General features: G+C 42.9%; 1 protein-coding gene across 6 annotated transcripts in view; it reads right to left on the bottom strand.

The window, feature by feature from the left end:
- SGCD (sarcoglycan delta) overlaps positions 1-12,543 on the bottom strand; it is a 346,594-nt gene that overhangs the window by 9,288 nt on the left and 324,763 nt on the right. For all 6 annotated transcript variants that reach the window (XM_014948113.1, XM_014948108.1, XM_014948112.1 and 3 more), the window contains one exon: positions 2,258-2,381. In XM_014948113.1, coding sequence (XP_014803599.1) covers positions 2,258-2,381 — 124 coding nt within the window. The remainder of the gene's footprint in view (positions 1-2,257; positions 2,382-12,543) is intronic.

Consider the following 12,543-nt stretch of genomic DNA (forward strand, 5'->3'; position numbering starts at 1 on the left):
TGACAAAAATAAACACCCACACACTGGGGTGTTATTTTTTGAAGAGCTGTTATTTTTTGATCTTGTGTTTAAAGAAGCTTCCTTTGGACAACTCAGCTGCTGCAAATACTGGGTAGGCGAGTGTATTGAGATGGGAGTGGCTGATAAATCTGGGTAAGCGTATGATCTGCCTTTACCATGAGCCCCTCAGACCTCCAGTTTGCTTCTGCTAATCTACCCACCGTGGGTTTTTGGCTTCTCCGTGCCCAGAGGTAGGTACCACATTGGAGGGTGGGGAGTGGGGATGGTTCACATCCACACAACGACTCTACTCCTCCACTGGGACTTCTGCAACTGCGATCCCATTGCCAGTTACACTTGCAGGCTCACACCACTGACTTTTATGTGTATTTTATGTATATATGTAACACTTTTATTCATATTAAAATTTACTTAAATGCTGCCACAGACCTGAATTCCTCCTTGTAAAACAGATCATGTGGCAGTTCTTAGACACACGGCAGCTACAGGGGAGCGCTCTAACATCACCAAGAGGAGGGAGTTTGTATGGTTCACATCCACACAACGACTCTACTCCTCCACTGGGACTTCTGCAACTGCGATCCCATTGCCAGTTACACTTGCAGGCTCACACCACTGACTTTTATGTGTATTTTATGTATATATGTAACACTTTTATTCATATTAAAATTTACTTAAATGCTGCCACAGACCTGAATTCCTCCTTGTAAAACAGATCATGTGGCAGTTCTTAGACACACGGCAGCTACAGGGGAGCGCTCTAACATCACCAAGAGGAGCACAGTAAGATAACCTGCACACCAGAATATTACAGGGCAACTGACAGTATTTGCTCTGATCTTGCAATTACAGTGAGAGTCTCCCATTTTACTATCAAACCATCTAATCTCCTGAAAGACATAGGTCAATATATATGCATTTTAAAAGCAAATCAGTGTGAAAAACATTAAGTCAACTGCTTGCAGTAGCGAAATGCCTTGGATTTCAACTGTAGTACATTAGGTAGGGACTTTTTTTGTATTTTTGGGGGGGGGTTGTTAACACCCCTGGTCTGGGTTTGGAATGTCTTAAAATTCAAATGTTTAGAAATAACAGGAATTGCAATAAAAATTCCATTCTATTTATGACACCTGATACTAAGATAGGAAAACGAGTAAGATAACCTGCACACCAGAATATTACAGGGCAACTGACAGTATTTGCTCTGATCTTGCAATTACAGTGAGAGTCTCCCATTTTACTATCAAACCATCTAATCTCCTGAAAGACATAGGTCAATATATATGCATTTTAAAAGCAAATCAGTGTGAAAAACATTAAGTCAACTGCTTGCAGTAGCGAAATGCCTTGGATTTCAACTGTAGTACATTAGGTAGGGACTTTTTTTGTATTTTTGGGGGGGGGTTGTTAACACCCCTGGTCTGGGTTTGGAATGTCTTAAAATTCAAATGTTTAGAAATAACAGGAATTGCAATAAAAATTCCATTCTATTTATGACACCTGATACTAAGATAGGAAAATGTTAGCTTATGTTGGAGCCCTGTTGCTAGGGGGTTTGCGTTCAATGTGAAGCTCCTCCTGCCAAGGCTCTTGGTGGGTTCCTCCTTCGGTGTCCTCCATGATTGTGGCGGGTGGAGGGGACAGGATGGGAGCCATGGGATGCCCCTCGCATGTATTTTTGAGACACCAGGAGAGGCTTAACCCAATACCTATTTTACTTTGGTTCTGTGTTATCAGTTTTAGTTTCTCTTCCTCTTTGGAAGTTTCCCCACTGTAACAACCTGTGTCTCCTAATGTTCCCTTTCTTTCCAAAATGAAAACATCAGCTACAAAAGCTTTTCAGATCAATAATGGTGAATTAAGCTCTTCTTATAGAAAAATGTATGATAAAAGATTTAATTATGGTGGCCAAGTAAATCTTGTTTTAAAGTGACAAGGAAACAAAGAATTTAGGAGCACTGTGTATTTTACAGCTGCATAAATCTGCCTGAACAACAGATGCTATTATCCAGGCACTTTAAAAATAATGAATCAGCCTTTGCCACGGAGTGAGGCTCGTTTGCATATGATGTGTTCAATCACTGCTAGCAGAAACTAGGCTAGGAAGGCCTGCTTCACCAGTGCCTTCACACCAGTGTTCCAAATGGAGTGGTTTGGTAACTCCGAAGGCTACGGATCCGCAGGGGATCTGTGCCGTGGTTTGTTTGTGCTGCAGGGTGTGACATCCTTCTCTTACCTCTCCGTCTTTGGATTCCAGCCTGAGCTCTGTCCTGCACGTGGCTTTCAAGCTGCCCGCCTCGGCGTTGATCTCGATGCCTTTTGGAGCCTCCATCACCAGCGCGCGTGTAGGCGACTCCAGTCTGTAACAGAGAGGGGAGTTACACAGCCCGGTGGGTTGAATATTCACACCTAATCTCAGGCTGTCGCCTTGCACGGGCTGACTGCCCCTCGCACAGCACCTTTGGGCCTGCCAAGGCTCAGATCTGGTTTAGCCAGGGGAAAGCATCCATGCACAGTGTAGTAAAACACATCACAAATGCAATCCGCTAACATTTCACATCAACTTTGCTATGCTGCAAATGCTGGGACAGGATGCAAGGGGCAGGAGCTTCCTCCATGCTCAACTTGCTCATATGCAAGATGTGAGGGTTTGGAAAGGCATAAGGAAATAAGTTAAAAAAAAGAAAGGCCGAAGACCCCCAAATTCCTGGTCTCCACTCCTACACTCACCTTCCACTGCTCACAGCCTGCGAGTGCTTCAACCCCTCCTAACCATGAATACACCATACAGGGATGTGGCAACCCTGTTACAGCACTACCTAACACAACCAAACCTTTTAGTTCAGGCAAGTGGGGTTAATGCTCTACGACGTAGAAGAACAAGGTTCAGTTTTCCTTGCTGGTTACCCATTCATAGGTCTTGTGTTATACTTGTCTTTTCTTTATAATGCAGTGTCTTATAGCTTTCTATATTGAAAATGACAATAAAAAGCCATTCTCCCTCTTTGGGAGGGATATTCCTCTTTGGGAATACCCTCTTAGTTGATTTTATCACCATGTGTTTACTGTACCATCCCAAAATCTAGACGCAGGCAGGGGAGGTAGAACAGAACCTCCTCTGCTTTGGCAGCTTTGGGCAGGCAGTGCTGACAAAACCAAAGCACAAGGGCAGGACACAACCACCCAGCCTCCTCAGGCAGCTTTTAGGATGTGCTTGCATTACTGCAGTGGCACATCAGCTGTTGCTCTGCTCTTCATATATAATCATTTGTGTAAGCAAAGCGTATTCTTAAATGGACTCCTGCTGTACTGGGACGTTACAGGAGACTGAGGGAATTCAGCCGTATTTATTGCAGCCAACAGCTCAATAAAGCAAAAGGCACGGTTCCCTCTGTGTGGCACTTTTCAAGTTATGACTTTCCCTCTTGTTGGTGTCTTCATATTGCTGCTTTTTGAACACCTTTCCCCCAAGACCCCAAACTCACCCGTAATTTCCTGGCTGACTCAACTAAATCTAAATTTCAGGGAAGAACTGAGACATAGGCAGCCCCAGGAGTGAGCACGGTCTCATGCTTAGCAGCCTCTGCACAACCTTCCTGAGCTGCTTTTTGTTTGTTCTCTGCATGGAAGGTACATCTTACATAAACCTTCTTCTGATCCCTCCACTGGTATCACCCCGTGGCTGGTTCCTGTACGAGGAACCGAAGGTTAAGACTGCTGCTACTCACTTTTTTCTTTTCTTCCTGATCGAATTGCAGAGTGCATGGAGGAGAAAAAGCTTGCAAAGAATGATTGACATTAAATAGCGCTACCTGGGATACGATTCCCTCTGACCTTCCAATTGCAATAGCTGACTTCCCAATATCTGTTAGAATTTCTTTATGGTAGAAATAACCACAGACAGCGCCTTGGGCTCTGGCCCATGCACTCTGGTGGCTTTCATTACGGTGGCTTAACACGCTGTCTGCCCCACATTCTCCCTGGAGATTTCTGCCCAGGGATATAGGACACTCTCATCCTTGGTGGTGCAGCTCACAAGCTGGTATCTACCCCAAAAAATGAAGGATGCTGTGCTTGCACTAAACCCCCAGGATCTGAGCTGCCGTGGCTGGGAAGCAGGCACACATTCCCTCCTGCTGCATCTGCTCCAAAGGCAGGATCCTCCGGAGGAGAAGCAGAGAGCTGAGACCAGTAATGTCTTAAGCCACTGTAGCTAAATTCACCAGAGGATGTGTCCAAACCCCAAGACAGCTGAGCTAATCTGAGGATAAAATAATTCCTAAGAACCATGGCCAGGTGACTCCTCAGCTCCCCGACATCCTAGTGACTCTTCCATTTCTTTGATGTCTTGGCTGTCTCAATATATTTGTTCATCTGTTAATCTTGTAACTCTTCTGCCCACTGAGAAATAAATCTTTTAAGTGCAAAACAGTGTTCAGACACCACAGTGCAAATGCAGTCATTTGCAGCAGCAGCAGCTCTCGATTCCTGCCCTGTACCGGAGCAGCCTCCCAGTCCCATACCAGTGCTTTACTGGGGAGTGCAGAGAGCTGGGAAATCGGAGAATGTCTCCCCATGATGGGAAGGATCAAGAAGGACCTTCTCCTCCTGCATCTTCCCCTGTGCAAACAGGTCCCTGTAACATCAAACTGAGTTAAATTCATGCTTTGAACAAGCTACCAAGTACCTGGGTGTCCACTAGATAACATCGTCCCAAAGTTTTATTCTCATTCCATATCTAACAAAGTGACTAAATTGTCCTCCCTCCTCCACCCAATGAAAACCTACAGGCAGAATAACAGCATCTTACAAACACTAATGAAAACCCATGCAATTAGACACATCCTAAACCTTACAGAGCGTCTTGCCTCATGGAGACACAAATGACCCTCTCAAGCACCTCCTGATAGTCCATGGTGTCAAGTGGGACAAGTACAGAGCACTGGGGCTTTTCTGTTGCTTCATAACCCACCCCACTCCCTGCAGCACCACCTGTGTTTTTGTAAGTTAGCTGAGCTGACCCCTACTCTGTCATCCTACATCACTAGCTCACACAGCTGCAATCTCCCTGAGATGCTGAATTAATCAAACCCCGTCCCTTTAATATTAAAAACATCATTTTGAAGCCCAGGATTTTTTTTTAGAACCTTAAAACTATGGAAATGGGTGCAAGCACTATAACAGCAAAGTGCAGCTCTTCCAATGACTAGAAACTTGGGCTTGCAGCCCACATGGTTTTGTACTTGGAGTCCGACTCCTCTCTCTCTTACATGTTCGATATTGGTGTAACTCCATCTGTTTGCATAGGACTTTTGTCCCAGTTTATGCTACTGTAAACGAGTACAGAAAGGTCTTAATACAATTTTCCTTACCGTCTGAGGGGCATATGATTGTAAAGGATTTAATTTGGTTACTTTCTGATATCCTGAATGAATCCCTGAGACACCTGTCTTTAAACCAGGAGCTGAAAAATCTATGCAAAGCCAGAGAAAGCAGTTGAGGAGTTTATGCTCTAGGGGGTTTGAGTAATGTTTACCGAATACTTTCATTTGAAGCAAGTGTTTAAGAGACACTCTGCTTTTAGACCTAATTCTGTCTTCCAGAGCAGAACCAATTTGGAGACTAATAATGAAAGAAAATGATTTAGCGATGAACAGATAATTTGTTCAAAATCAACATTTGTTTTCCAGTGTGATACTCTGGAGCTTTCAGTAGGATTCACATCTCCCGGTTAGGTGTAAGCCCGTACTTACAGCAGTAGGCTGGAAAGGTGGCTGCATGAATATAGATTGTTTCATTATTTGCTCCTGCTCTTGAATTTTCCATCCCAGCAATTGGCACATAAGCCCTTTTATTGACCATGGGTGCTGCTTATTTTTGCTCCAGTATTTCCAGGACCAGCTTCTGACCTCTCTCACAGCCCTGGGCAAGGAGGGTAAATTCACCGCTCTGCACAGAGTTACAGCTTGCTAAATTCAGGACGGAAATAAAATACTGCCATAAAATTGCTCCTGTCCCACCTACAGTCTCCTACTAGGTGGATGAAAAGACAGTCTTCTGTCTGGGTGATTACCCACAACATGGACACCTCTGCTACAGATCCCAAGGTGTCATGTAAGCCCAAAATTTTAAAAGAAAAGACACAAATTATAGGATTTTCAGAACTATCAAAGTTCCCAGGTTCCACTTATTACAACGGGTGTTAGGTACTTTTGAAAATCCCATTGAGCACCTAAATGCCATAACAAATCTGACCCTTAATCTCAGTTCTTAGTTCTGCAACAGAGGTAACAGCACTTCCCAGCTCCACGGGGAGGACGAGAAGATAAATATATTAGTGGTTGTGAAGCGGTTACATACTGTAATAACTGAGGCCAGGTAAGTACCATAGCCAAAGATAGATGGCTGGCAGATGGATAACTGATCTGTCCAAAGCTGCAATATTAGGCTCTTACCTTCATCAAAAATACTGTTAGTCTTGTTCCTCCCACTGAGCACACTCGGCCTGCATATCAATGGGTGAGATGATGTATGCTGGGGAAGCCTTTCTCCAGCTCACCATGCTTAATGGACAGTGCTAAATGTGCCTCTTAAGCCCTTTTACTCAAAGCTATCACTGAAGCATCTCACATTTTAACGAGAGGTGATGGCATGCGTGCATCTCTGCATCTCCCAGTGAACCCCTCTCCTGCTATCACTAGAAATTCACTAGAAATTCTGTGCTCCTGGGAATCACCAAGGGAGCAGAATTTTCACTGCCATCCCTGCTTTGCTTTGAAAACTTCAGCAATAATTTAAAGGAGGTCAGCATATGAGTTTGTATTGTGGTTTCAGTGAAAGTCATTCTCGTGGAAAGATCATTACTTACCCAGATTTCTAGTTTTCATTTCCTTCATCATAAACAGTCACATTAATCACTCCAGTACCATGGATTATATTTCCCTCTTGTCCCTCTCCTCACCCCCTCCAGGATAATGCATCTTTTTCCTTACTATTTTGAACAGTCTTGTCAATTTGGGGAGAAGAGAGGGTACTACAGTTGTGAAGGCAGTACCCCCAGCAGCTAGGGGCTGCTGACGTGTTTCCAATAAAGTGGACATAATTCCCTTAAAAGAATAAAGTTTAATGTGAATAGTTCAGGGGCAAAAATGCTTACCCAGCTCCAGTATTGATGCAAGCAGGACTTGTAACTTGTAGCTGGTACCAACAGCTGCAGCATGGTAGGGCAATGATCCTCAACAAGTGAAAGGAGTTAATGTGAGCTAGGGACCTATTGCTGCCACTTTTAAATTATTTATTACTTTTTTTTTTTATATTTGTTTTTACAAGGAATGGCCTCAAGCTTCTGAATTTCATGTCCCCAACAGTGGATTTTTCTGTGTGGGGCACAAACTTTGCTTGCAATATGGACATGGGAAGAGTGGTTTACTCTCAAGAGGTGAGGAGCATATGATGCAGCAGTGTGGTAACATGAGTTAATTTAATTTTGCTTAGAAACCTCTGGACTGAGAATAGAGCATGTATTACTGCAGCTGAAGCCCATTATTTCTAATGACTCTAATTATTTCTTATGGTATCCATCTGACCAGCTATAAGATTTCACATTGAGCATAAAATTAGCCAATGTTGCCACTGTGCCTGCTTACATCTCGTACAATTGGTAAATTATGCTAGCAAGTAAACGTAGAGCTCCATCAATTTGCTGGTAATGAACCAGTATCTCAGGTTGAAATTTGTTTTCAGTTTTAACTCCCTTGTTTCAATGAAATCAATGGGATCACCCATTTGCAGGGACTTCTACTTCTGACTTCATTACTTGTGTGTTATCTTATATATATATCTATTCATAGAAGAAAACACAATACTTTTCTCTCTATTAACTGGAAGTTAATTAGCTTTTACTGAATTGCAAAGAAACAATGCTTAGTTTCTGTTTCTAGAATGTTTTAAAACTTTTTTTCTTTTTTCTTAGTTTGTCCAACCCTTGCTTGTATTGGAACAGAAAAAGTTTGGGATGAGGAATAATGGGTTGGGTCTGGACTCACCTGGTGAAAACCTCAACTGATCGTAATTTCAAGCAAAGTCTTGTCATCTCCCAAAGAGCCAAAGGCTCTGCCCTGAGCTCTGCCCTTTGTCACTAGATTTCCCTCCTACTGGAAGGAAATGCCATTTCACAACAAAATGAACCAAAATATGCAACAACAGTGAACCTAATATGAAACAGCAAAGAGCAAAAAAGGGAGATGGCCTGAGTACATCACAGAGAGAGGTTAAAATCAAAATAGGAAAAGGTACAGTATCTTTTTCCAAGATGCCGTGATTTTGTCAAAATATGATGTACATGGCCCAGCACAAAAGCAGTAAGTACTCTGAGAGCTTACAGAAGAGATCATCACTAATAAGAAAAAATGTATCCTGTTATTTATTGCCTAGCATTGACATAAATCTTGTTTTCAATTACATTTTAATGAAACACACCAATTATAGTTTGAATGGGGACATCTGATTACAGTCTCAATCAACAGAAATAAATCCTGCTTATGGAAGGTCTCCAGGATATTTTCTTTAGGAACATTAATTACAGAAGTAAACAAGGATATATTATTATCATGTCATCCAATTGTAAATCCTGCCTATCGCTGTAAATACTGTTTAGTTTGAGAGCGTGGATCACCATGCGGTTCCCGGTGTTTATGCTGCAAATCTAATAAGTGACAATTCCAGTCCAGCCATACTCTGAAACAGATTTTTACGGCTGGTGGTCCAAAGCCTCGAGTAATTCCTAATATGATCTAGCGGACAATGAAAGAAAATTCTTTCAGCTATCATCCACAAACCGTGGTTAATTCCTAAGGAAAATCCAGTTAGACCTGTCAGAGACCTGACAGGAGCAGAGGTCTAATGATACTTTATTGGAAATTACAGTTTTCTAATTGAGCTAGAGATAAGTCTGGTTCAAATGGTGAGGGGTGCAGCAACTTGCTTCTCTGTATTTGGGCAACAGAGACTACAGAGATTTTGTACAAAGCTCAGTCAAGAGAAAGAGAAAAAGGAATTGAGAAAATAATATGAATTACCATTGTGCTTGACATTGTTCATAATCCTTAATATTTCCTCGGATTGGGAGCCTAGTGAGCATGCTGCATGAGCAGTCCTGCTCGGGCTCTGCGAGTGCCGCAGTCCCTGGTGGGTGAGGGAATGGGTGAGGGGGTGTGTTTGTGGGTACCTGGGTGCTTGCTCCATCCTCCCCCTGATGCACTGCATCCATCAAGTCCTGCACATTTCTGCGTGCTTCAGGTCTGCTAATTCAATCTCAAGCTAATGCCTCATAGGTCATTTTACAACTTTCCTTTTCTCTCTCTCTTTTTTTTTCTTTTTTAAATAGTGCTCCTGCAGCTGGAATACAAAAAGAAGTGCTTAATCACAAGAAGTGTAATAAATCTGCACTGGTTTTCTTAACTTCAGCTTAATACCAAACAAACCAGTTCATATATTTTTCACCTACTTTGAGCTGTAGGTACTGTGTTTAGTGAACTTTTCCTAAACAAAGTCCATGCTAAAACAATACTCTTCTGACCATGAAATGGAAATATCTCAATATCTCTTCAGAGACTACAACTCTGGCAGGAGGGCTAACTGAGAGCTGTTTGAAAAGCATTAGAAAGATGCTCAGCTAATATTCAAAGGAGATGGGTCTAGACAAAGCAGGAACAGAGGAGTTTGTAGGTACAACACTGGCTTCCAGCACTAAGCAGGTGAGAGCCAGCTTCCATTTTCCTCTGAAAAAAATGTTATTCCTCAGCAAGAGGCAAAATTTGAGCATGCAGATCCTCCTGCCACAGTGCAAATTCCCTGTTACAGCCTTCCAGTGCACTCTGCACTAGCTGAGGCTTATTCAGAGAACTAAAAAGCAGTAAAACTAGAAAAACATGGACGAATCAAAATACAATTGTAAATTCTTTGAGATTGCCTACCACACTACAATATGGGAATTGCTGAAGGAGATGTAATTATGCAAAGTTGTTCTAAATGTTTTAAGGTTTGGGTTTTTGTTTTGTTTTTTTTTTTTTTACTTTTTAAGTAATTTCTAGAATGGCTTACAGGAGGCCAAATATAGTATTTAGAAGATAAAACCAGAGATCAAGCAGAAGGTATCAAATTAATCAAGGGAGAAAAATGTACTGTGTAATATTATTGAGATCTATTTTCATTATGAACTAAGAAGTGGTGAAGGGTAGAGATTGTCAAAGAAAAAAGTACGAGATTAATGTTTAACGAAGTGGAGGTATGGCTGAGAAAACTAAAATCATCTGGATAATTAAAAAACTCTGTTGCTTATAAATCAAGGAGGGAAATTATCATAGAAATTGGGAGATAGTAAAAATGATATGTGGTAAATACAGATGTGGTTGACGATGATGTGTTTAAGTGGACAGGGAAGGGATTCGGGGACGCAAGATGAATTATTCCTATTTTAAGGGCAGAGATGACTACAACTTCCTTCTCCTCACCCAGTGTGTTGTGAGCAGATTGGTCTTGCTCTGAATCCCTACTGTGCCTGACAGAGCTGAGCGGAGCGGCGCTGCCTGCAGGATCACCTCCCTCCTGCTGCGCTCAATCTTTCAGCCTTAATTGATAAACGGGAACATCCAGAGCCATTAGCATGCCACGTGGTAGGAAATCTCCCCCTAACACGGCCTGGCTGCGGCCAGAAGAAGACGCTGAGTGGCCGGGGACCGCATCCTGAGCAGGCACAGAGCCACCGTGGCAGAGGGGTTAGCAGCTGAGAGCCCAGGTGTGGTTAATAAACCCATGGGGATCATAGGTGGGACTGAGAAGACTCAGCCTGTGGAGTACATCACCCTCATCTCTGCCAGGAGCCAGCCGTATGAGGCACTATGAAATACAGGAGCAGAGAGTCAGTTCTGGCTGGAGGAAAATCAAAGGACAGATGTCCCCTCTCCTGGCACGATTGGCAATGGGACAGTAAATGACACGATGGCAGAGCAGGCTGAGTAAGAGCTCTGACTGAGCCACGGCGCTGCTGCTGCTGCCACTAGCTAGAACTTAAGAGCCTGTAATTATCTTCATTACAAAAAACCTCACCACCAAGTGTCTCTTGTCACGAGTTATGTAGTCTGGGTCAAAACTGGTCAAGTAATGGTCTGGAAATTCCTTCGTGGCTGCATGTGCTAACCAGAGGGCTTGGAGCTGCAGCACGGCCGTGGCTCTGCTCCCACCACCAGCAGCTTCCCTGTGCTCTCAGCAAAGTAACGGGCTCCGTAGTTCAACACACCTCATCTCATACCTAAAACACCTTTTGGCTTTTTTTTTTGCTGGTCTGCTATACCTTGCTACGTAACTTACTGCAATAAAATAAAACTAATCGAAACAAAATAAAATCCTCTGCCTGTTGGGTGCATTAATGAGCACGCTCATTTCACACATGGAGAAAAATAATTACTTTTTATGTTACCATAATTGCCTAAACCACAATTGCATTTTTCAGAAACAAAGGTTGGGCTGGTGTAAGTTTCTAATTACAGGTTGAAAGCTTCTAATTAAAAGGCATAAATTGGAAGAAACCCTTTCAACCAGAAGCACAGAAGAGGCTGCTCAGATCGGGTATTATCTTGACGTACTGTCACCAAGCCAGGGAGGAGAAAAAGGAATGGAAGCAAAGCATTGCAGCTCTTCATCGGGGCCGCTGACACCGCTTGCGACCTAATGTCTAACAAAGTCCTGCCACCAGAAACACGGGGGAGATGAACACATCACAAAGTAGGTCTGTGGGGTCACCGAATTTCATAGCAACCCTGAGCCACTGGAGCAGGGAGAGGGACAGCTGTACTGTAGCTGAGGCTTAAATGGGCTTTTTCCTGAAGTTTATACTGGCTTCTGGACAGTGGCAGGGGGACAAAAGCCACCTGAGTTAGCTTAAAATCATAAAACTCGATGGAAAGATGGTAGTTGAGTCCGCTAAAATTTACTAGATTAACCCCTAAAATATTTGTCAACACAGACATTATACAGTGCTCTACTTTGGGGTGACTTCCATGTGCAGTCAGTGGTTGACCACTGGGTCAATATGGGCCAACTCTCCACTACTTTCATGGCTTGCTGTTCTGCTCTACTTTGGAAGATTGCACCATACAAAAAATTTATCGTATTCCCCTGTTTTTCAGGGTGTTAAATGATCCCGCTGAGCAGACCAGCATGTCATCACTTGCAGAGAAACCACTTTCTTGTGATAACCCGAAGTACTCAGACGAGAGGATTACTGGCAGGGGTGCAGTGCTATGCAAATATTGCAGTCATTACCATCAGTAGTTTGCATGCAGTCTTCTACATCAGAACTGCTTTACGAAGAGAAGAAATGTTGATCTAGATTTCCATTTTTAAACTCTTTTTGAAGTCTATCTGTCATGGGATTTTTACCTGCCGTTTGGTCAGACATAAAGGAAAAGGGTCATGTAGATTAAAATCTCACGTGGATAGCGCACGGGTTCAGCCTACAGTGCC

The sequence above is a fragment of the Calidris pugnax genome, unplaced genomic scaffold (genome assembly GCF_001431845.1).
Source record: "Calidris pugnax isolate Ruff unplaced genomic scaffold, ASM143184v1 scaffold27, whole genome shotgun sequence".
Taxonomy (NCBI): domain Eukaryota; kingdom Metazoa; phylum Chordata; class Aves; order Charadriiformes; family Scolopacidae; genus Calidris; species Calidris pugnax.